The sequence below is a fragment of the Podarcis pityusensis genome (genome assembly GCF_964106645.2).
Source record: "Podarcis pityusensis genome assembly, chromosome: 13".
In the NCBI taxonomy this organism is placed as follows: domain Eukaryota; kingdom Metazoa; phylum Chordata; class Lepidosauria; order Squamata; family Lacertidae; genus Podarcis; species Podarcis pityusensis.
The window spans coordinates 47381785-47407756 of NC_138038.1; the positions used below are offsets into that span (position 1 = coordinate 47381785).

General features: G+C 39.3%; 1 protein-coding gene across 4 annotated transcripts in view; it reads right to left on the reverse strand.

Annotated features, from left to right (window-relative positions):
• The window catches only part of LOC308461694 (extracellular calcium-sensing receptor-like), a 47424-nt gene that overhangs the window by 17798 nt on the left and 3654 nt on the right, over window positions 1–25972 (reverse strand). The window contains exons 4-6 of one of the 4 annotated variants that reach the window (XR_013978942.1): window positions 16046–16172; window positions 1780–1906; window positions 636–692 (exon numbers count right to left, since the gene is read on the reverse strand). The exons of 1 other annotated variant lie outside the window; for it this stretch is intronic. Coding sequence is in view for 2 of the 3 variants with exons in the window: in XM_080978825.1 (XP_080834951.1) it covers window positions 11559–11568; window positions 14889–14958; window positions 16046–16172 (207 nt within the window). In the remaining variant the exon portion in view is untranslated. Of the gene's footprint in view, window positions 1–635; window positions 693–1779; window positions 1907–11277; window positions 11569–14888; window positions 14959–16045; window positions 16173–25227; window positions 25637–25972 lie in introns of those variants that run through there. 2 more of the 4 variants (XM_080978825.1, XM_080978826.1) reach the window with 2 other exon arrangements.

Consider the following 25972-nt stretch of genomic DNA (forward strand, 5'->3'; position numbering starts at 1 on the left):
GGTAATGAACTTGGCTTCATTGAAACAGTCTGGTAATTTGCGAACTGCATATGCCACAATGAAGCTGGCAATGGCCAGGAGGCCCATGTAGCCCAGGACACAATAAAACATGGTCACTGAGCCTTCATTACATTGCACAATGGTTTCTTCTGCTACAGAGTCCATATCTAGATCGGGGAATGGGGGAGAGATCATCAACCACCCAGTACAAATACTCACTTGAATGAGTGAGCCGGAAAGGACAATGGAGTTGCTCAGTCTTTTTCCCACCCACTTCCTCATAGTGGACCCAGGCTTGGTGGCCATGAAAGCTGCAACTACAGTGATGGTTTTGGCCAACACACAAGAAACAGCCACGGAGAAGATGATGCCAAAAGTGGGTTGTCGAAGAAGGCAGGTCATTTTGCCAGGGTGTCCAATGAAGAGAAAGGATGAGAGGAAGCAGAGTAGGAGGGCAATGAGGAGAGCATAGGTGAAATCCCTGTTGTTGGCTTTGACAATGGGAGTGTCTTTGTGTTTAATAAAAGTTCCCAGCACCAGAATTGTAATTAGGGAACAAAGAACAGCAACTGATGTTAAGCCAATCCCTAAAGGTTCCTTATAGGAAAGAAAGGTTATTAACTTGGAAATGCATCCATTTTTGTTCTTGTTTGCATACTGATCTTCTGGGCATCTGAAGCAGTCGTCCATATCTGAAAAAATAGCATAAAGTCAAACTCCAGTTGCAATTCATGAGTGTTCTTTGCCTCTTACATATAAGTTATCATTCCTCTTGTCAGACTCTGGGTAATTCTTTCCCTCCCCCCGGTGGCCACAAGGAGCAGAGAAAAACAAGAAAGAGTTCTTATTAATGAGTTTGTTAAATCATCACAGCGCAAGACAAAGGAATCAGTCTACCTCCCGATTAATGATCTTGCTCCAAATGAGCTCCTCCTGCCTCCCTTCCTAGCAACAGCACTTCCCCTGGTGGTGGCTGCCAGGAGCTGTCTCGGAGTCCTTTGCTCTTGCACACTCAATGAATGCTGAGTTCTTGGAGAAGAGGGGCAGAAATGCTCTCCAGTGATGACGTGTCAGCTGGCTGCTCTGTCTCACCTGGCACTTCTCCCAACAGCTCCCAAGTCTTCTGTTCATCTCTCTCTGAGCTGTGACTTTCCTAAACCAACAAGTGTTATTCAATACAGTGGTACCTCGGGTTAAGAACTTAATTCATTCTCGAGGTCCATTCTTAACCTGAAACTGTTCTTAACTTTAGCTAATGGGGCTTCCTGCTGCTGCTGTGCCTCCACTGCACGATTTCTGTTCTCATCCTGAGGCAAAGTTCTTAACTCGAGGTACTATTTCTGGGTTAGCGGAGTCTGTAACCTGAAGCATCTGTAACCTGAAGTGTCTGTAACCTGAGGTACCACTATACTGCCTTCCTCTCCACTGGAAGCTTCAGGAGAAGGGAGGGCAACTTCCACCATTTCCCTCAATCTTGTTCCCTTTAGTCCAGCCCCTGCACCTGTTTATCTCAATCTTCTGAAATTAAGGAAATTGGTGGTCATGTAATATTATCTGAATTACCTTTTGAGCTGAACATATTGTAGCATTTTTAAAAAAACATTTTAATTAATATTCATTTTTGAAAGTTTTTATAAGTTACTGGAAGGCATCAGAAAAAATGTTCATGCCACTCTAAGGAGAATATTGGCTACATGCACAACATAGTATTTAAGTTCTTTTAAGTCAATATGACTCATTAATCATTACTAGTCTTGTACGATGAAAAATGTCATTTACCCTTCTGGTTTGAAATCTTCCCTTCTGGACATGGAACACAATCGTAGCAGCAAAATTTCTGCCCTTCCTTCCTTTTCTTCCGATTACCAGGGTGACAGTAGTCATTGCACACAGAAACAGGCACCACCTGTCAACAGGAAATTATCTTTTCTTTTCTTTTTTAGAGTGTGGTTTTTAAATAACCTTTATGAGGGTTTATAGATAAAAATACAAAACTTAATATCAATTATTTTCCCTCTCTTTTTTTGGTCCAAACTAAGACTTTGATCTGAATACAAAAAACAAAACAAAAACAAAAACATAAAGAGATGTGAGAGGAAGAAAGGGACAAAGAAAGAGAAAGAGAGAAACAAAGAAAAAGAAATAGAAAAGAGGTTAAACGAGAGAGAGAAATAAAATTCAGAATGTAACTGACTTCTGGTTCTTCCTCTTTCTCCTATAAATAAACAATATTCACTTTATCCACTCCAATATAACACCCAGAAAGCCACTTTCTATATACAAACATTATCTTCAGTCCTCAAATCAAAGTGTAATTATTTTTCACGCAAAATGTCCAAGAGAGGTTTCCAGTCTTTAACAAAGGTTAAGAATGACTTTTCTCTGAATAAGCATGTCAATTTTGCCATCTCAGCTAGGTCCATTAGTTTTAACAGCTATTCCATTGTTAGAATAATGGATCCTTCCATCTTTGTCCATATAAACATTTGCAGCCATAATCCTATATTATAGCAAAGTTCCAAAGTGATTTTCTAACTGTATATCCATAAGACGCAGGAAGAGTTTTGACACAGAGAAAATTGCATAGAGAAAAGACCATGTGTAGGAAATATTTAAAAAATTCATAAGCTCCTAAGCCTGTCATGATAGGGGGAGGTATCAATGATTCAGGAAATTGAAAGATGTCTGCTTCTTGGGAGAAAAGCAATGACAGACCTAGATAGCATCTAAAAAGCAGAGACAACACCTTGCCGACAAAGGTATGTGTAGTTAAAGCTATGGTTTTCCCAGTAGTGATGTATGGAAGTGAGAGCTGGACCATAAGAAGGCTGGTCACCTAATAATAATAATAATAATAATAATAATAATAATAATAATAATTTATTATTTATACCCGGCCCATCTGGCTGGGCCTCCCCAGCCACACTGGGCAGCTTCCATAGAAACCAAAAATACAGTAAAATATCACATGTTAAAAACTACCCTGAACAGGGCTGTCTTAAGATGTCTTCTGAATGTCAGGTAGTTGTTTATCGCTTTGACATCTACTGGAAGGGCCCAGCCCAAACCTCCTGATGATCTCTCCCAGCGGCTGCATGTAAATGTTGAAAAGCATGGGGGAGAGGACAGAACCCTGAGGTACCCCACAAGTGAGAGCCCAGGGGTCTGAACACTCATCCCCCACCACCACTTTCTGAACACGGCCCAGGAGGAAGGAGCGGAACCACTGTATGACAGTGCCCCCAGCTCCCAGCCCCTCAAGACGGTCCAGAAGGATGTTATGGTCGATGATATCAAACGCCGCTGAGAGATCCAGCAGAACTAGGAAACAGCTCTCACCTTTGTCCCTAGCCCGCCGGAGATCATCAACCAGTGCGACCAAGGCAGTTTCAGTCCCATGAATGCTTTTGAATTATGGTGCTGGAAGAGACTCTTGAGAGTCTCATGGACTGTAAGAAGAACTAACCTATCCATTTGTAAGGAAATCAGCCCTGAGTGCTCACTGGAAGGAGAGATCCTGAAGCTGAGGGTCCAATACTTCTCCACCTTATGAGAAGAGAAGACTCCCTGGAAAAGACCCTGATGTTGGGAAAGATGGAGGGCACAAGGAAAAGGGGAGAGAGGACAAGATGGTCGGACAGTATTTTCGAAGCTACTAACATGAGTCTGACCAATCTGCGGGAGGCAATGGAAGACAGGAGTGCCTGGCATCGTCCGGTCCATGGGGTCACAAAGAGTCAGACACGACTAAACGACCAAACAACCACAATTAATGATTCACACACCCTTTGAGGACAACACCAACAAGCTAATGACACGAGTTAATGTAAAAGTCATCCTCACAGGTCACAGAGTCTTCGGAAAAGTCTCTGGAACTAGAATTCATCCAACAAGCACTTAGCAGACTGCCTCCACTAACTGCACCTAACCATTATTGCTTATACGGTTTCCAATGAAGTTGGAAAATCCCTCCCCCACCCAAACCATCAAGACAATCATAGGAGAGAAAAAGCCTACTTGGCCTCATCAATGGTGATCACTTTACCTAAAATTGCATATGGTGAAGAAGGATGGGGGGGGGGGCGCCGGCAAATGATAGACAATCTACATTATATGGCAGTGCTTCTCCAATGCTGGCACACATTGACAACATAGCCCAAGTCACTTTTCTAAGCCAGACTGGGTGAGTGGTAATAACACTTTAGGAACACAGAAATGGTTAGGGTTTTTCCAGCACTGATCTGTCTCAGGAGACAATGGAAGAGTGGACCTTCGGGGTGAAGTCAAACCAATGGAAAGTTACACCACTACCTAGATATTAAAACGTGCCCTTTAAAAGTGCTATGCCCACTTACCATTTAAAAGGGATATCACCTATTTTCGCCTCAGTTTTTTTATCTATATAATGTAAGCATTATAAATATGGCATAGTTAACACTATTAAAACAAAAGATTAGTTTTGTTTGGGAATTGCATCCAGCTGGTACCAAAATTATTTCCATGCGTTTATGAAAGAAATTAGTGATGGTTATGTTGAGACACCCGAATGACCCATCTGAAGAATGATTACCCCAGATGCCAGACCTGTTTGAAACCTTTGTGCCACAGAATCATGTCCTCATTAATGATGAATTCTTTTCCATCAAGAGCATAGGGATTCACCGATCCTATTTTCATTTGAATGAAAGACTTATTTGGGAATGTGACCATGTTCATAATGTCAAATCCACCTCGCATTTCTCTCTTATCAGTAAATGATACTGTTTCTCCAGCTGAGTTGTTAAATGAAATGTCTTGCAAAAAATGGTGCAGCTATGGAAAGAGACAATATACATGAAAGGAAAATAATGCAATGGAGTTTTTGATAAAATTCCATGATTTTCTGCCACCATTTTTTAGGGATATAATTTACGTATACTTATGTAGCAACTTCTAACAAAGACCAAGCATGAATCAGTTGTTTGATATTAAATATTTTTCAGTGAATGAGACACGCAATAACATTTCAGCAGCTACTTGTTTCTGGCAATTGTGATCAACCTTTTACTTTTTACTAATCTGTTCATTGAAATTGTCTGATATTTTGCTACTCTTCAATTGCAATGCATTACCTGCCAAGGCTGCAGATCTTGAAATTTTAATATTCCACTGTTTCCTATTGATCTTTCCTTGAAATTAGTCAAATATATGCCTTGCAAAACATGAGCCACAACATAAACAGCCTTGTAGATACTGTAGCTGTGGCCAGTCATGCTCATTTCAAATAGAGACGCCGGAAGACTCTGCAAGCTCTCCTCCCCAGTGCACATGTCATTGACCTCTATTGGCACCCTGGGATTTGGAAATGTACAATCAAATGCTTGCTCCCAGAAGTCCTTGAAAAAGCCATCTCCCTGTGTCCAGTGAAGTTTTATTCCCTGAAGAAATTCTTGGAACTTCAGGAGATTTTGTGAATGAATTGTGAAGGAAATAGCACCTTGGAAGATCTGAAGGCCCCAACTCCTTTGAAATCCTGTTAATATGAAATCAATCTGAGTTGTTATAATCCACACCTTTTTAAATGATGAGATTTCCCTATTTTCAGGATCTCTTAGAAATATAATACTTCTGAGCCATATAATTATCAGAGATTCTCCGTACAGTATAAATGCATTGGCTTTGTCATCTGTTAAATGAACATAAATATTTAAGACTGTATCATGAAATTCATCCAAGTTATCAAAACGGGCTATATGTGGGATACTTTGTGTGAAGGCTAAACAGATTCCATAATGAGAAAGTAATGGATCCAGGGTCTGCAAGAAATGTTCTCCGCTGTTATCATCGACAGTGAAGAGCCCAACCCATGTCCATCCAAAATGCTTAAGCAAACTGATCATCCCCATATGCTGATGGGCTTCATTGGGCACCATGCGGTAAAATGAAGGTACTTGGCTTCCATAATCTTTGTCTTGGGGAAACGAACCATATGTGAGCTAAAAGAAAATGTAAGTACATTATAGAGATTGGTTAGGAGCAGGTGCCTATATATTCAAGAAATAAACAATTTATTTAAATAATTGATGGGTTGAATCCAGTTAGTTAGTTAGTTAGTTGTTAGTTAGTTAGTTAGTCAGTATATTGCCCTTCATCTGAAGATCTTGGGGTGTTCTCAGCATAAAAATGTCAAATAAAAGTACAAAATATCTAATATAAACAAGAAGAAAAGAAAACAATAAAAAACTGCCCCAAGTTTCTTTTTAAATGAAAAGGAAGTGGAAAATTGAAAATGTGAATGAATGGAGAAAGACAGATAACTAGAGTAGACATTAAAAAACAGAAAAAGAAGGGACATTAACAGAAAAGGAAGAAAAAACGGCCTGGAAGTTTGGGATGAAAGTGAAAAAGGAGCAAGCACTTTTAAAGTATTGAGGTATGGCCAGGAATTTATATCTTCGGACAGAGTAAAGAAGAGAGGTGTGGTGATATATGCGAAAGAGAGCCTGTCACCCAAATTTCTATTCAAAGATGAACATGGAAGAATTTTGGCAATTGAGATACAACACCAAGGAGAGAAGCTTTTGATACTAGGAATCTATGCACCAAACGAAGGGAAATCGGAATTCTACAGGAAGTTGCATGAGACTATGCTGGATTATCTGGACTATAACAACATCATTATGATGGGAGACATGAATGGGGTCGTATCAACTAACATGGACAAGTCACAAAGTCAAAATGTTACAAAAGACGGCAGACTACCTAAAACTTTTTTTGAAATGACAGACAACATGGATTTGATTGACATCTGGAGGACAAAGAACCCCTTGGGAAGAGAGGGAACATTCTTTTCTGAAGCCCAACTGACCTGGACAAGAATCGACCAAATATGGATATCTAGAGGTCTGGCACCTAAGGCTAGAAAAGTGGAAATCTGCCCAAAGACCTGCTCCGACCACAATGCAGTAAAGATGGACATGACATTGTTACCAACCGGCTCTTTTAGATGGAAGATGAATGACAACTTGCTTAGAGATCAGGAGATTACCAAGAAGGCCCAAAAAGTTTTGAAGGACTATCTTGAGATAAATATGAACACCACGGTGGAAAAAAGAATCGTCTGGGACGCAAGCAAAGCCGTTATGAGGGGATTTTTGATACAACACAATGCAGTAAAGAAAAGGACACAAAACGAGAGAAAAGACAAGATTCTGGACAAAATAAAAGAATTAGAGAAGAAGTTAAGATTAAATCCGAAGTCACAGCCAACTTTGAGAGAAATTAAACTCTATCAAGCACAATATTCTAAATTGATAAACCAGGAAATAGAGTGGAAGGTTAAATTAATGAAACAAAAAACGTTTGAGTCGGCGAATAAATGTGGAAAACTGCTAGCCTGGCAGTTGAAGAGAAGACAAAGATTAAATACAGTTACAAATTTAGAGATCGAAGGAAGAAATATCCAGAATCCTGTGGACATTAGAAAGTGTTTCCAGAGATATTTTAAAAAATTATACACTCAAGGGCCGCAAGACGAGGCTGAGATTAAACAATTTTTGGCAAAAAATGGACTACCAAAATTGTCACAAGAAAATAGGACAATCCTGAATTGCAAAATAACACGACAAGAGATTGAACAGGCCATTCAGAACATGCAATTGGGCAAATCTCCAGGGCCAGATGGGCTGACCTCCAAGTATTATAAGACACTAAAAGATTACTTGATACAACCTTTGATGGAGGTCAGCAATGAAATTATGGAGGGGAAGAGGGCGCCGGAGTCGTGGAAGGAAGCGTTTATCACATTGATACCAAAGTCGGAAGCTGAAAAGACACAACTTAAGAACTATCGTCCCATCTCTCTTTTAAATGTGGATTACAAAATATTTGCAGACATTTTGGCAAGTAGACTTAAAAAAGTTTTAAATGAACTAATTCACAAGGACCAGGCAGGCTTTCTCCCAGGCAGACACTTGTTTGCTAATACAAGGAACATTATTGACATTTTGGAACTTTTGCAAACAGATATAAACACAAAAGCAGTTTTAATCTTTATAGATGCGGAGAAGGCCTTTGACAACATTTCCTGGAAATTTATGAAGGGAAATTTAAAAGAAATGGGAGTGGGACGGGGTTTTGAGAATGGGATTGAGGCGATATATTCAGAGCAGAAAGCTAAATTGATAGTTAACAATGTGGTTACAGAAGAGTTTAAAATTGAAAAAGGAACACGACAAGGCTGCCCTATTTCCCCTTTGTTATTTATCTCGGTTCTGGAAGTGCTCCTGAATATGATTAGAGGGGACCGGTTGGTGGAAGGAATTCAGGTCGGAGAGAAACAATATAAGCTTAAAGCTTTTGCAGATGACTTGGTTTTGACCCTGCAGGAGCCAGAGTCTAGTACGAAAAGAGTATTACAACTGATTCATGATTTTGGTCGGGTGGCGGGATTCAAATTAAATAAACAGAAAACTAAGGTTTTGGGGAAAAATTTGACAGATACAGAGTCAGAACGGTTTCAGAAAGAGACAGAACTAAATGTGGTTTAAAAAGTTAAGTACCTAGGGGTAAACATAACAGCAAAAAATCTAAGTCTATTTAAGGATAACTATGAAAAGTGTTGGGCAGAAATTAAGAGAGATTTAGACAGTTGGACAAAATTGAAACTTTCTTTGTTAGGCCGAATTGCTGCTATCAAGATGAATGTATTGCCAAAGATGTTGTTTTTGTTTCAAACACTTCAGGTTCTGGATAAGACGGAGTGTTTTCAGAAGTGGCAGAGAGATATTTCCAAGTTTGTCTGGCAGGGCAAAAAGCCCAGAATTAAGTTTAAAATATTAACTGATGCGAAAGAAAGAGGGGGCTTTGCCCTGCCAGATTTAAAGTTGTACTATGAGGCCGCAGCTTTCTGCTGGCTAAAAGACTGGCTACTTCTTGAAGACACTGACGTGTTGGATTTGGAGGGGTTTAACAATACCTTTGGTTGGCATGCATACTTATGGTACGACAAGGTTAAAATCAATAAGGCCTTTAAGAACCATATTGTCAGAAAATCACTGTTTAATGTCTGGACAAAATATAAAGACTTGCTGGAAAATAAAACTCCAAGGTGGCTTTCACCTTTGGAAGCTAAGGCCCGAAAAAGACCCAATATGGAGGCCAAATGGCCAAAATATTGGGAAATACTAGAAAAAGATGGAGACAACTGGAAATTGCAGAGTTTGGAAAAAATGAAGGATAAAGTGCGAGACTGGTTACATTACGCTCAGATTAAAGAAGTTTTTAAAAATGACAAGAAACTAGGGTTCCAGGTGGAGAAATCGAAACTAGAAACAGAACTGTTAGAACCAAAGACTAAGGTACTTTCAAGGATGTATAACTTGCTGTTAAAATGGAATACACAAGATGAAATGGTTAAATCGGCTATGATAAGGTGGGCGCAGGACATTGGGTATAATATCATGTTTGAGGACTGGGAAAGGCTGTGGAGTACTGGGTTGAACTTTACTGCATGTAATGCTTTGAAAGAAAATGTAATGAAAATGATATATAGATGGTATATGACCCCAGTCAAACTTGCAAAAATATACCACCTGTCTGATAATAAGTGTTGGAAATGTAAAGAGAGTGAAGGAACATTCTTCCACCTCTGGTGGACCTGCCCTAAAGTGAAGGCGTTCTGGGAAATGATTTATAATGAACTGAAAAAGGTATTTAAGTATACCTTCACAAAGAAGCCAGAGGCCTTTCTTTTGGGTATTGTCGGCCAAGGGGTGGTAAAGAAGGATCGGACATTTTTTATGTACGCAACAACAGCAGCAAGGATACTTCTCGCAAAGCACTGGAAAGCTCAAGATCTACCCACACTGGAAGAATGGCAGATGCAACTGATAGACTATATGGAACTGGCTGAGATGACCAGCAGAATCCGTGACCTGGGAGAGGAGAGGATGGAGGAGGACTGGAAGAAATTCAAGATTTATCTACAAAAATACTGTAATTTGAGTGAATGTTAAGCAGGATGCTAGATCATAAACAATTGAGCACCACCAAATTAGATGATTTAAGATGATAAGTGAGATTGAGAAAAATATAAACTTTTTTGAGAATTACAAGATTAAAATAAACAGATGGGACATAAGAATACAAACAAGATGATAAATTGCTGGCAAAAAGTTATAACGATGAAAGTGGGAGCGGGAGATGTGAGGGAGTCCAAAGAAGATGTGAAACTATGTTAAGACATATGTTATATTGTTTATTATATCTATTTGTATTTTAAACCCTAATAAATATTTATAAAAAAAAAAATAAAGTATTGAGGTATGAAGTCCCTGTGAAAGAAACATGTGAGAGCTTAGGTCAACCTAACCTAATAATAATAATAATAATAATAATAATAATAATAATAATTCAAATTTAAATGTCATTCAAAAACCCCTCCTTTTTCTAAAGTTCAAAATGACTCCCAGAATGGTAAGGCAAGAGTGTATTTTGTGATACCTTTTCAGATATCCTACCTGTGGAATCTTGTAGAGGCCAATTGTGTCAGCCATATGGAAGGAGGTGTCAGCGCTAAGTCCCCCAATGATGGCTATGAGATTTTTCTGGGTGTCACATTTGTAGTTGGGAACAAATCTATGTGATTGGAAGAGCAGGTCAAGAGTGGTACGATAGGTCATTCTGGCATCATAGTAGCTGTCATAGATGTGGAAGCCGAGAGTGATATTAGGACAAAACTTGGGGTTCTCGTTTATCTCTTTCACGGCAAATGCCAAGGCAAGAATGTGCTGGTAGAATTTTGTTAACACACTGCAAGCAAAATTAATTAATGTACAACTTTGGAATATGAAATCAACATGCCACAATGCAATTTTTAGCTCAAATTGATTTAGAGTGACATGAAATTATTTTAATTTTCATTGATGTTTCTAAGCTAATAAACTCAGTGCACTTCATATAAAAATTATGCTCTCTCAGGGGATGCCTAAAACTTTGAAACACGTTATTAATCTCTTTCTTGACCTTCTCAGTTCTCTTGGTTCCCCAGTGGGAATCTTGGGAGACAATCTACTATACTCCTGAAAGCTGTTGACTGTTATATATTTAAAAGTCTTTTTATTTATTTCTCTAAAGGGGAGGAATTTTTTATTTAGACAAAATGAAGGACATTCCTTTATAAAGAAATCAGGATCACCAATCCCAGGGGCTTGTTCAAAAGATTTTCTGTCAATAATTATAAATGACTCCTTGAGGAGTGGTAGATGTATTGATTCAAGCATTTTTGAGTGCCTCTCTTCAGGTACAAGTCTCCCACAGCACCTGAAAAAATAACAAAGACAATCTCTATCTTCAGATTTGCAATCTAAAACACATGACACAAAAGCAAAGGAGATTTGGAATGAAGCAAAGAGGTGGAAGGCTCTTACTATGGAACATCAAACATATTCTGTGAAGGGTGCTCCTTGAAGAAAACTTCATAGAAGACATAATAGACCTGAGAAGCAATGCCACCAATGATGAGGTCACCTGGTTGGTACCACTGATGTGGAGCAGAGAATGGATAATTCATGGGACACCTAAGAGTATCTACTTTGCACACAGCAAGAGGGAAAAGAGACAACATCAACAGCCACAGCATCCTAGTGGTCAGACTTTTCTCTAAACACACCCCGTGATGTTTTCATTCAGAGCAGCTGCATGACTTGAACAGGCTACATTGGTTAATTCCTATCACTGTCAATACAGCTTTAGAAGAATGGTTTACAACCAGCATTTGAGAATCAAAGGGTTACAGCTGTATACCTTATTAGCCAAGATTGCCAACACTGTGATGCTAAATCTGATCAATAGTTTATGTGTGTATGTGTGAGCATTATTCCTGTTTCCTGCTCCCATTAGCACGGGGTTTCTTTATAACCACTTTGAGGTTTGCTTATTGACTGATTTCTTGTGTTCTAGGAAGCCTCGAAGGGTTCAGAGAAGTGAACAAAGTATAGTGATTTGGATAATTGTTGGGTGAGGTAGTTACTTTTTCATTGCTTAGGCTGTAAGTAGTACTTTTGCTAACAAACATGCTGAACTGCCCCCACTTTCCATCATCTGCTCCTTAGGGGCAGAAAAAGTGACAGATAAAATTTTCCATTGTGAGCAAACACCAAAAGAAAAGCAAGACTGAAACTTTCAGCTTTGATGACTCTGAGAAGTAGTAGATGATCCTGAATTGAAAGGAGGCTGGTCAACTGCAGTTTTATTAAAGAAATATAAAGCTGCAATTCCTTTTTGCCAAGAATGGAGAGCCTGTGGGGTTCTAGGTGCTGCTGGAATACAGCTTCCATCATTTCCAACGACTGACCATGTAGGCAGGGGCTGATCCCTAAGGTGTTATTACTCAGACCAGATGGGTGGGAGATTGCCTGCTCTTGATGAGGATGCACTTCTTCTGAAGGAGCACGTTCGTAGCTTGTGGGTATTCCTGGATCCCTTGATGTCACTTGAGGCCCAGGTGGCCTCAATGGCCTGGAGTGATTTTTAATGTGAACCGCCCTGAGACCTTCGGGTATAGGGTGGTATAGAAATAAAATTAATAATAATAATAATAATAATATCTGAATGGGAAATTGTCCCAATATACTGGCATCATCATCATGGGTTGACAAAAGAGTTTACTCCCTTTCTGTGCAGAGTGTTCCCAATCCAAATGTCCACCCATCTCTCACAGAGCTATTTATAACAATAAGAAAAGGTTTCAAGGATTGTGTATTGATGTGTAATGTGCAGTTTGTTCATCACTTGAAACCCTCAAGATGCTACAAAGCGGTTTCTCTATGTATTGCATTTCTAAATTAATAGAATCAGTTTACAATTGCCCAGAAGTGTTTTCAAGATGTTGTTCTTGCTTATTTGCTGCTCTGGGAGGGAGAGTGGGGTATAAATATAGATGAATGAATAGTAAATCTCTTTAATCTGGAAACTAAATCTGCATCCATCATTTAAAATGTATATCCTACCTAATTCCCCACAGTGGTAATTAAAATGTGTTTGGCAGTTTAGCTGTGGGAAGGTGGCCGGAAGGGACCTATAGAGAAAACCACAATTTTGACCACTTTGCTGGTCAACCGACAAACCAATATGACTTGCTATGTTTAATATGTTTTGAGGAGGAAACACCTGGTCTCCATTGATTTGATTTTGACCCCTTTAAAAGCAGGAAATGGAGAAGCTGCCTTCCATTCTTGGGCATCATAGAATTCTAGAGTTGGGAGAGACCTCAAGAATCATTTAGTACAAGCTCCTTTAATGCAAACTGAGATTGTGGCTGACAGGAAAATAGGATAACCTTTATCAATGTTATCAATAACATTTTTTTTTAAAAAAAGGTACGCATATTGCCAGCACACCTGGAAATGAATTTCATGACACATAAACTGTCTCAACTTTATTAACGATAAACTTGAGGGTGTGACATAGAATACTGAACAATAAATTAAACAATAATGTTAAAATAAATATTCTAAATGCAGGTGTTTTCATCTAAATATCATTTAATTTTATATAAAGCAGGTGGTGGGGGACATTTGGCCCTCCAAATTTTGCTGACCTATAACTCCCTTTATCCCTAGCCACTAGCCATACCTGCTTGAGATAAAAGGAGTTGTAGTTTATCAGCATCTGGTGGGCTCCACCTTTCAATTACTTGGTGTCACAATGCCAGGCAATGAGTCTATTTGAAGGCACATTTCCACTGATGCATCGTCTTGGAGCATATATTGTCTTCCACTGCAAAATTGAGTCTTTGCATCCATCTTTCTAGCAGATGCTGCTACTCACGGCAAAGGCACAATCAGGAACTCATTTAAGCTCCGGATTGTTCCTCTGAAATAATTGGTACCTGTGATACACTTACTGTCAATGATATAGATGAGTGTGGATTGTGAGGAATGGTCTGGCAATTGAAATCACTCCTAGATGAAATTTGGCCCACCAATCAGAGGTCCCCTACGCTTGTGCTAGGTTGACATAATATATAAGAGTACAATAGAATAAAGAACTAAGATGCAGTCTTTAGGAGAAAACTTTATATATTTCTCCTTATTAATTGCTCCCTGCTGTTCAGCTCAGGCTTCAGAACAATGATGTAGCATTTAGGGGCAAAGATGCAGCCAAATAATCCAGCGCTGGAGGACAAGATGGAGAAGATCTCCACCAGCACCATGGATTTTCCTTTGGTGCTCAGATAGGTTGGAACAAAAGAAAGCCAAACACTGCAGAACAGCAACATGCTGAAGGTAATGAACTTGGCTTCATTGAAACTGTCTGGTAATTTGCGAGCTGCAAATGCCACAATGAAACTGGCAATGGCCAGGAAGCCCATGTAGCCCAGGACACAGTAAAACATGGTCACTGAGCCTTCATTGCACTGCACAATGGTTTCCTTTGTTACTGAGCGCATGTCTAGATCAGGGAATGGGGGAGAGGTCATCAACCACCCAGTACAAATACTCACTTGAATAAGTGAGCCGGAAAGGACAATGGAGTTGCTCAGTCTTTTTCCCACCCACTTCCTCATAGTGGACCCAGGCTTGGTGGCCATGAAAGCTGCAACTACAGTGGTGGTTTTGGCCAACACACAAGAAACAGCCACCGAGAAGATGATGCCAAAAGTGGGTTGTCGAAGAAGGCAGGTCATTTGGCCAGGGTGTCCAATGAAGAGAAAGGATGAGAGGAAGCAGAGTAGGAGGGCAATGAGGAGAGCATAGGTGAGATCCCTGTTGTTGGCTTTGACAATGGGAGTGTCTTTGTGTTTAATAAAAGTTCCCAGCACCAGAATTGTAATTAGGGAACAAAGAACAGCAACTGATGTTAAGCCAATCCCTAAAGGTTCCTTATAGGAAAGAAAGGTTATTAACTTGGGAATGCATCCATTTTTGTTCTTGTTTGCATACTGATCTTCTGGGCATCTGAAGCAGTCGTCCATATCTGAAAAAAATAGCATAAGGCCAAACTCCAATTGCAATTCATGAGTGTCCTTTGCCTCTTACATCTAAGTTATCATTCCTCTATTCAGAATCCGTGTAATTCTGCCCCTCCTCCGGTGGATGCAAGGAGCAAAGAAAAACAAGAATAGTTCTTATTAATGAGTTTGTTAAATCATCACAGCATGAGACAAAGGAATCAGTCCGCCTCCCGATTAATGATGTTGCTCCAAATGAGCTCCTCCTGCCTCCCTTCCTAGCAACAGCACTTCCCCTGATGGTGGCTGCCAGGAGCTGTCTCAGAGTCCTTTGCTCTTGCACACTCAATGAACGCTGAGTTCTTGGAAAAGAGGGGCAGAAATGCTCTCCAGTGATGACGTGTCAGCTGGCTGCTCTTTCTCACCTGGCACTTCTCCCAACAGCTCCCAAGTCTTCTGTTCATCTCTCTCTGAGCTGTGACTTTCCTAAACCAACAAGTGTTATTCAATACAGTGGTACCTCGGGTTAAGAACTTAATTCGTTCTCGAGGTCCATTCTTAACCTGAAACTGTTCTTAACTTTAGCTAATGGGACTTCCTGCTGCTGCTGCGCCTCCACTGCACAATTTCTGTTCTCATCCTGAGGCAAAGTTCTTAACTCGAGGTACTATTTCTGGGTTAGCGGAGTCTGTAACCTGAGGCATCTGTAACCTGAAGTGTCTGTAACCTGAGGTACCACTGTACTGCCTTCCTCTCCACTGGAAGCTTCAGGAGAAGGGAGGGCAACTTCCACCATTTCCCTCAATCTTGTTCCCTTTAGTCCAGCCTCTGCACCTGTTTATCTCAATCTTCTGAAATTAAGGAAATTGGTGATCATGTAATATTATCTGAATTACCTTTTGAGCTGAACATATTGTAGCATTTTTTAAAAAAACATTTTAATTAATATTCATTTTTGAAAGTTTTTATAAGTTACTGGAAGGCATCAGAAAAAATGTTCATGCCACTCTAAGGAGAATATTGGCTACATGCACAACATAGTATTTAAGTTCTTTTAAGTCAATATGACTCATTAATCATTACTAGTCTTGTACGATGAAATATGTCATTTACCCTTCTGGTTTGAAATCTTCCCTTCTGGACATGGAACACAATCGTAGCAGCAAAATTTCTGCCCTTCCTTCCTTTTCTTCCGATTACCAGGGTGACAGTAGTCATTGCACACAGAAACAGGCACCACCTGTCAACAGGAAATTATCTTATTTTTTTGGAGAGGGGTTTTTAGATAAACTTTATGAGGGTTTATAAATAAAAATATAAAACTTAATATCAAATATTTTCCCTCTTCTTTTTTTTGGTCCAAACTAAGACTTTGATCTGACTACAATAAAAACATAAAGAAATGTGGGAGGAAGAAAGGGATAAAGAAAGAGAAAGAGAGAAACAAAGAAAAAGAAATAGAAAGGAGGTGAAACGAGAGAGAGAAATAAAATTCAGAATGTAAGTGACTTCTGGTTCTTCCTCTGTCTGCTTTAAATAAGCAATATTCACTTTATCCACTCCAATATAACACCCAGAAAGCCACGCAACCTTTAGCTTCAGTCCTCAAATCAAACTGTTATTATTTCTTTTTCTTTTTCACGCGAAATGTCCAAGAGAGGTTTCCAGTCTTTAACAATGGTTAAGAACGATTTTCTCTGATTAAGCATGTCAATTTTGCCACCTCAGCTAGGTCCATTAGTTTTAACAGCTATTCCATTGTTAGAATAATGGATCCTTCCATCTTTGTCCATATAAACGTTTGCAGCCATAATCCTATATTGTAGCAAAGTTCCATAGTCATTTTCTAACTGTATCTTCATTAGACCCAGGAAGAGTTTTGGCACAGAGAAAACTGCATAGAGAAAAGACCATGTGTAGGAAATATTTAAAACTTTCATAAGCTTCTAAGCCTGTCATGATAGGGTGAGGTATTCATGATTCACAAAATTAAAAGACTTCTGCTTCTTGGGGGAAAGCAATGACAAACCTAGACAGCATCTTAAAAAGCAGAGACAACACCTTGCCAACAAAGGTCCGTATAGTTAAAGCTATGGTTTTCCCAGTAGTGATGTATGGAAGTGAGAGCTGGACCATAAGAAGGCTGGTCACCAAAGAATTGATGCTTTTGAATTATGTTGCTGGAAGAGACTCTTGAGAGTCTCATGGACTGTAAGAAGAACTAACCTATCCATTTGTAAGAGAATCAGCCCTGAGTGCTCACTGGAAGGAGAGATCCTCAAGCTGAGGGTCCAATACTTTGACCAAATTATGAGAAGAGAAGACTCCCTGGAAAAGACCCTGATGTTGGGAAAGATGGAAGGCACAAGGAAAAGGGGACAGAGGACAAGATGGTCGGACAGTATTTTCGAAGCTACTAACATGAGTCTGACCAATCTGCGGGAGGCAGTGGAAGACAGGAGTGCCTGGCATCCTCCGGTCCATGGGGTCACGAAGAGTCAGACATGACTAAACGACTAAACAACCACAGTTAATGATTCACACACCCTTTGAGGCCAACACCAACAAGCTAATGACACGAGTTAATGTAAAAGTCATCCTCACAGGTCACAGAGTCTTCGGAAAAGTCTCTGGAACTAGAATTCATCCGACAAGCACTTAGCAGACTGCCTCCACTAACTGCACCTACCCATTATTGCTTATACGGTTTCCAATGAAGTTGGAAAATCCCTCCCCCACCCAAACCATCAAGACAATCATAGGAGAGAAAAAACCTACTTGGCCTAAACAATGGTGATCACTTTACCTAAAATTGCATATGGTGAAGAATAAGGATGGGGGGCCGCCGGCAAATGATAGACAATGAAGTCAAACCAATGGAAAGTTACACCAATACCTAGATATTAAAACGCGCCCTTTAAAAGTTCTATGCCCACTTACCATTTAAAAGGGATATCACCTATTTGCACCTCAGTTTTTTTATCTATATAATATAAGCATCGCCATGTATAAATGTGGCATAGTAAACATTATTAAAATAAAAGATCAGTTTTGTTTGGGAAGTTCATAATTGCATCCAGCTGGTACCAAAATTATTTCCATGCATTTATGAAAGAAATCAGTGATAGTTATGTTGAGACACCTGAATGACCCATCTGAAGAATGATTACCCCAGATGCCAGACCTGTTTGAAACCTTTGTGCCACAGAATCATGTCCTCATGAATGATAAATTCTTTTCCATCAAGAGCATAGGGATTCACTGATCCTATTTTCAATTGAATGAAGGACTTATTTGGGAATGCGATCATGTTCATAATGTCAAATCCGCCTCGCATTTCTCTCTTATCAGCAAATGATACTGTTTCTCCAGCTGAGTTGTTAAATGAAATGTCATGGAAAAAATGGTGCAGCTATGGAAAGAGACAAAATACATGAACAGAAAATAACACAAAATGCCATGATTTTCTGCCACCATTCTTTTGGAATATTATTTACCTATACTTATGTAGCATCTTCTAACAACGACCAAGCATTAATAAGCTGCTTGATATTAAATATTCTTCAGTGAATGAGACCCGTAGTGGCATTTCAGCAGCAGCTTGTTTCTTCCAATTGTGATCAACCTTTTACTTTTACAAATCTATTCATTGAAATTGTCTGATATTTTGCTACTCTTCAATTGCAATCCATTACCTGCCAAGGCTGCAGATCTTGAATTTTTAATATTCCACTGTTTCCTATGGCTCTTTTCTTGAAACCAGTCAAGTATATCCCTTGCAAAATATGAGCCACAACATAAACAGCCTTGTAGATGCTGTAGCTGTGGCCAGTCATGCTCAGTTCAAATAGAGACCCTGGAAGACTCTGCAAGCTCTCCTCCCCAGTGCACATGTCATTGACCTCCATTGTCACACTGGGATGTGGAAATGTACAATCAAATGCTTGCTCCCAGAAGTCCTTGAAAAACCCATCTCCCTGTGTCCAGTACAGTTTTATTCCCTGAAGAAATTGTTGGAACTGTGGGAGATTTTGTGAATGAATTGTGAAGGAAATAGCACCTTGGAAGATCTGAAGACCCCAACTCCTTTGAAAACCTGTTAATATGAAATCAATCTGAGTTGTTACAATCCACACTTTTTTAAATGATGATATTTCCCTATTTTCAGGATCTCTTAGAAATATAATACTTCTGAGCCATATAATTATCATAGATTCTCCATACATCATAAAAACATTGGCTTTGCCATCTGTTAAATGAACATAAATATTTAAGACTATATAACGGAATTCATCCCAGTTATCAAAACGGGCTGTTTGTTTGATTCTTTGTGTGAAGGCTAAACAGATTCCATTATGGGAAAGTAATGGCTCCAATGTCTGCAAGAAATGTTCTCCACTATTATCATCGACAGTGAAGAGCCCGACCCAGGTCCATCCAAAATGCTTAAGCAAACTGATAATCCCCATATGCTGATGGGCTTCATTGGGCACCATGCGGTAAAATGAAGGTACTTGGCTTCCATAATTTTTTTCTGGGGGAAATGATCCATATGTGAGCTAAAAGAAAATGTATGTACGTATTGGTTAGCAGCAGATTCCTGTTTATTCAAGAAACACTTGTTTAAGCAATTTATGAATTAATTCCAAGTATGTATGTATCTATTTGTTTAATTTGTATATCCCTTCATCTAAATATCTCGGGGTGTTCTCAGCATAAAAATGTCAAATAAAAACACATCATATAAACAAGGACAAGAACAAAACAATGACCTCCCTGCCACAAGGTTTTTGTAACTGAAAGGAAAAGGTGGAATTGAAAATACGAATGAATGAAGAAAGACAGATAACTAGAGTAGACGAGGAAGGGATATTAGCAGAGAAGGAAAGGGAAAGTGCCAGGGATGATATTGAAGAAGCAGCAAGGACTTTGAAAGAATTGAGGTAGAAAGTGCATGTGACAGAAGGATGTTAGAAGGCTGTGAGAAGGTTTGTTCAAGGAGCAAGCATGTTGGGGGTGGCTTGACTGTGTCCTCCTTATGACCAACATGAAGATGAGAATGGATTTGTTAGAAATGGCTCTTGCAGGGGGATGCTCAGAGATGTACTAGGCCAGCTTTAAACCAGATGGGGAAGAGTTGCAGAGAGCTCAGCTCAGCTTAACACACTGTGGTTTGTAACTACTACTACTACTACTACTTCATCAGATTTAAATGTCAGTCATAAACCCTTCCTCTTTCAAAAGTTCATAATGACTCCCAGAAAGATAAGGCAAGAGTTTATTTTGAGATACCCTTTCATAGATCCTACCTGTGGAATCTTGTAGAGGCCAATTGTGTCAGCCATATGGAAGGAGGTGTCAGCGCTAAGTCCCCCAATGATGGCTATGAGATTTTTCTGGGTGTCACATTTGTAGTTGGGAACAAATCTATGTGATTTGAAGAGCAGGTCAAGAGTGGTACGATAGGTCATTCTGGCATCATAGTAGCTGTCATAGATGTGGAAGCCGAGAGTGATATTAGGACAAAACCTGGGGTTCTCGTTTATCTCTTTCACGGCAAATGCCAAGGCAAGAATGTGCTGGTAGAATTTTGTTACCACACTGCAAGCAAAGTTCATTAATGTACAACTTTGGAATAGGAAATCAACATGCCACAAAGCCTTTTTTTAGCTCAATTTGATTTAGATTGACATGAAATTATTTTAATTTTCATTGATGTTTCTCAGCTAATTAACTCAGTTCACTTCATATAAAAATTATGCTCTCTCAGGGCATGCCTAAGATTTGAATCACCAGCTATTAATCTTTTTCTTTACCCTCTCATTTCTCTTTGTTCCCCAGTCAGAATCTTGGGAGACACTCTAATATACTCCTGAAAGCTGTCGATTGTTACATATTTAAAAATCTTTTTATTTATTTCTCTAAAGTGGAGGAATTTTTTATTTAGGCAAAATGAAGGACATTCCTTTATAAAGTAAATCAGGACCACCAATTCCAGGGGCTTGTCCAAAAGATTTTCTGTCAATAATTAAAAATGATTCCTTGAGGAATGTTAGATATATTGATTCAAGCATTTTTAATGCCTCTCTTCAGCTACACATCTCCCAGAGCACCTGAAAAAATATCTAAGACAATCTCTATCTTCAGGTTTGCAATATAAAAAAACATGACACAAAAGCAAAGGAGATTGGGAAAGATGCAAAGAGGGGGAAGGCTCTTACTATGGAACATCAAACATATTCTGTGAAGGGTGCTCCTTGAAGAAAACTTCATAGAAGACATAAAAGATCTGAGAAGCAATCCCACCGATGATGAAGCCACCTGGTTGGTACCACTGATGTGGAGCAGGGAATGGATAATTCATGGGACACCTAAGAGTATCTACTTTGCACACAGCAGAAGGGAGAAGAGACAACATCAACAGCCACAGCATCCTAATGGTCAGACTTTTCTCTAAACACACACCTCCTGTTTCCATTCAGAGCAGCTGCATGACTTGAACAGGCTACATTCGGTAATTCCTAGCTCTTTCAATACAGCTTTAGAAGAATGGTTTACAACCAGCATTTGAGAATCAAAGGGTTACAGCTATATACCCTATTAGCGGAGATTACCAACCCTGCAATATTATATATATATATATATATATATATATATATATATATACACGACACGTGAGCATTGAAGCCGACAGAACCTTTACTGCCTCTTATTCCAATTTCCTGCTCCCAATAGCACGGGGTTTCTTTATAACCACTTTGAGGTTTGCTTATTAAGAAAGCCTGGAAAGATTCAGAGAGGTGAACAAAGTATAGTGATTTGGATAATTGCTGGGTGAGATAATTACGTTTTCATTGCGTTGGCTGTAAGTAGCAGTTTTGCTAACAAACATGCTGAGCTGCCCCCACTTTGAACCACCTGCTCCGTAGGGGCAGAAAAAGTGACAAATACAATTTTCCATGGTGAGCAAACACCAAAGGAAAATTGAGAGTGAAACTTTTGGCTTTGATGAAAAGAGGCTGGTCAACTGCAGATTTCAAAGAAATGTGAAGCTACAATTTCTTTTTGCCAAGAATGGAGAGCCTGTGGGGTTCCAGGTGCTGCTGGGTTACAGCTTCCATCATTTCCCACCACTGACCACGTAGGCAGGGGCTAATATGGTGCAGGGCAAAGTTTCCTTATCTCTCCTCTAAGAAATAAATCTGAGAGAGAGAGTAAATGAGTGGCAATAATAAATTTTAATCTTAAGGAATGCCATCAGTCATGTTCAGAAAGAGTATCTATTCATATTATTATTATTATTATTATTATTATTATTATTATTATTAAACTATTCTAGTGAGCCATATTCTTTTTTGTAATTCGGACCCCTTTAAAAGCAGGAAATTGAGAAGCTGCCTTCCATTCTTGGACATCATAGAATTCTAGAGTTGGGAGAGACCTGAAGAGTCATTTAGTACAACCTCCTTTAATGCAAACTGAGATTGTGGCTGACAGGAAAATTGGATAACATTTATCAATGTTATCAATAACATTTTTTTATTAAAAAGTTATGCATATTGCCAGCACACCTGGAAATGAGTCTCATGAGACATAAACTGTCACAACTTTATTAACGATAAACTTGAGGGTGTGACACAGAACACTGAACATATTACACTGGAAATTTGCAGAATCCATCATGGAGCCCAGGCTTTGTCATTTGTTTTGGTTTTAGATCATTTTTATCAGTTTCCAATAGAACAGCCAATTAACATATCCATAATCATAATCCAATTAAAAATAAACTAAGATAAAAAAACAACCAAATTGCAGTCCAAATTATTAATTTTTCCGGGTTTCCCATAGTCTGGACCTCTGAAGTATATCTCCAATATCTTCATGTCTGCCTTCTTCTTGTTGTTCTCATATTTTCCACATTCCGATCTTATTGCTTTAAGGTTCCCCATCCTTGGCTGTGCAATTCTCAATCATGTCAGAAATCATATATCCTTTCATCCATCGAATACAGCTTTATTTGTGTGTGTGTGTGTGTGTGTGTGTGTATTCAACTCTCTATTTCCCAGTGCAGCTTTTCCTGTCTTTATTCCAATATTCCAATTGGGCTGTTGTCCAAGTCTATCATTTGAAGTTTAATGACACATCAACTCCCAAGTAGTTAAATCATTCCAATCCGATCTGTTATTCAAGCCTGTCATTTGAAATTTATACGTTGTTAAATTGTTGCTGTACTCCATTTCCCATTGTCAAATTGTTAAGCGTACTGTTTGCAATATTGCAATGTAAATGAACTGTATTCCACAGAATAAGTTATTTGGCGATCAATCAGCCTTCCCAGAAACCACACAATTCCCCGCCCCCGGGCCCTAGAAGTGGGGTTGCTAGACATCCATTTAGCTTTCTCTCTCGCTCATAATGAAGAAATTCTGCAAACAGATGCACTGTCTGTTATTCCAAATTGTTGTCTCAAGTCATTATAAAGTCAGCTAGCAGGTATTTCCCACTTCCCTCGAAAAAGGGAGGAATTCTCATTTTTCCATGCTGCGTCGTATTAACAAGCGCCATCTTGTTTCTTCTTTTATCTTTATCAAGTCTTTCAAGTCTGAGTAAAGTGGTGCAATTGAGTACTTAATTATAAATAGAAGTCCATCTGTACTTTTTTAAAAAAAGGTTTCTTGATGAGGCTTGGCATAGAAAAACAAATGTAGATATTAAGAAGAGAAAAAAGGACATACCAATCACCTCCGTAATCCAAACACGATGATGAGAATCTCTTTTGAAGTCCGAGCTTAAACACCAGGGACTGTGCAGTTTTGCAGGTTTTTTCTCAGTCTTCTTCAGTTCAGACTATGTCTGTTTATTGTCAAAATCTAATTATTTTATCAAACAGATATTTCCAGCTTATGAGAGTGACTTTGGAGAGTGCCAGCCATGTTGTGCTCTGGGACCCAGCATCCTGCCACTTGCACCTTGATGCAAGCTGACAATCTTGGACAATCTGTAGGTCTACGAGACAGTCTTCCCCCACCTGGGGAGTCTGCCAGGGCTAATTACCCCCATATCAACCCTGAATTACCAGCACGGCTGGGGTCTGATTGTGGGGGAGTCAACCATTTCTCACCGCCAGAAATAGGAAGCCAGGCTTTGTGGTTTTTACCTGGCAGTTCATAAGCTGGCTGAGAGGGAATGGGAACAGCAAAAGAAATGATGGAAAGCCCAGAGTCTCCTACAGACTGTTGCTATTTTGAAGGAGGGAATAAATTCCATACTGGCAAATTTAGCTTTCTGCAATTAAAGTGAATTAAAGTGCTCTTGTACAACAAGCAAACTTTTAAAAAATGGAATAAGGAGTGGGGGGGGGAATACACTCAGACGTGTGGAATGATAATTGCTAGTCATAATTGCTAGTAAGTCATAAAATATCTCTGCAACCAAATAAGGGTGAATGCTCAATAAACACAGGGCATTATATAACCTCTCCACGAGCTTTGTGAAGAATGAATTATCAATAACCACTTTGCCTGAAGGCACCCAAAGTAGACCATTTAAATAAATTTCACTGATTAATATTAATCTGTTTTCTCCTAAATTCTGTGTTATTTTTCTAGAAAAGAGGTGTTGGAACACACCATAAATGCCTCTGTTGTTTCCTTACAATGGCAATGGCACCCACTAGGGAGGTGCCCAAACTGAGTTCTGGCAAGTTCTGGCTGGACAACCAACCAAAAGCCCTTCCCAAAATCAGTACCCTTCATATAAAACAACACAAACAATACAAAAGGTGGGAGAATCAAGAGTTCCTTTAATTCTTTCTTCTCCTTAGTTGTTCTCTGCTGTTCAGTTCAGGCTTCAGAACAATGATATAGCATTTAGGGGCAAAGATGCAGCCCAATAACCCAGCACTGGAGACCAAGATGGAGAAGATCTCCACAGCCACCATGTATTTCCCTTTTGTGCTCAGAAAAGTTGGGATAAAGGACAACCAAACACTGCAAAATAGCAACATGCTGAAAGTAATAAACTTGGCTTCATTAAAGCTATCAGGTAGCCTGCGGGCTATAAAGGCCACAATGAAGCTGGTAAAAGCCAGGAGACCCATGTATCCCAGGCCACAATAAAACATAGCAATGGACCCCTCATTACATTGCAGAATGATTTCTTCAGTTACTGAGTGCATGTCTAAATCAGGGAATGGTTGAGAGGTTGATAACCACACAATACAAATACTTACTTGGATAACACAACAGAAAAGGACAATGGAATGAGACAGTCTTTTCCCTACCCACTTCCTCATACTGGAACCTGGTTTGGTGGCCATGAAAGCTACAACCACAGTGTTGGTTTTGGCCAACACACAAGAAATGGCCACTGAGAAGATGATGCCAAAAGTTGGTTGTCGGAGGAGGCAAGTCACTTTGCCAGGTTGGCCAAAGAATAGGAAAGAAGAGAGAAAGCAGAGTAGGAGGGAGACAAGGAGAGTGTACGTGAGGTCCCGGTTGTTTGCTTTGACAATGGGGGTGTTTCTATGCTTAATGAATATTGCTAGCACAAAAGTTGTGACTAGAGAAAAAGAAATAGCAATTGAGGCTAAGCTGATCCCTAATGGTTCTTCATAAGAAAGAAAGTTCAGAGTTTTGGCAACACATCTGTTTTTGTTCTTGTTTGGATACTGATCTTCTGGGCACATGAAACAGTCGTCCATATCTGAAAGGGGGAAAAAATAGAACAAGTTCACATTCCAGTGGCAATTTATTTAAGATTCATGGTGAATTTCTCTGCCTCTCACATGGTAGCTACTGCTCCTATTAATTTGAATCCATTTGTTCAAGGGTTAGCGTATTGGAATAGGATGTATCTATTATAGTGATGTACAGCATGTAAGAGTTGTATTAACAAATGGAATACTGGGAGTGACGGGAAACTGCATAACATCCTTTTTGGTGCATTCTGGCACTCCAACCATGAAATTAGGCAAAAATCTATTTATCAAAAGGTGATGAATAACTTCATTGCCTAACAGACATTTATTATTTCTTTATG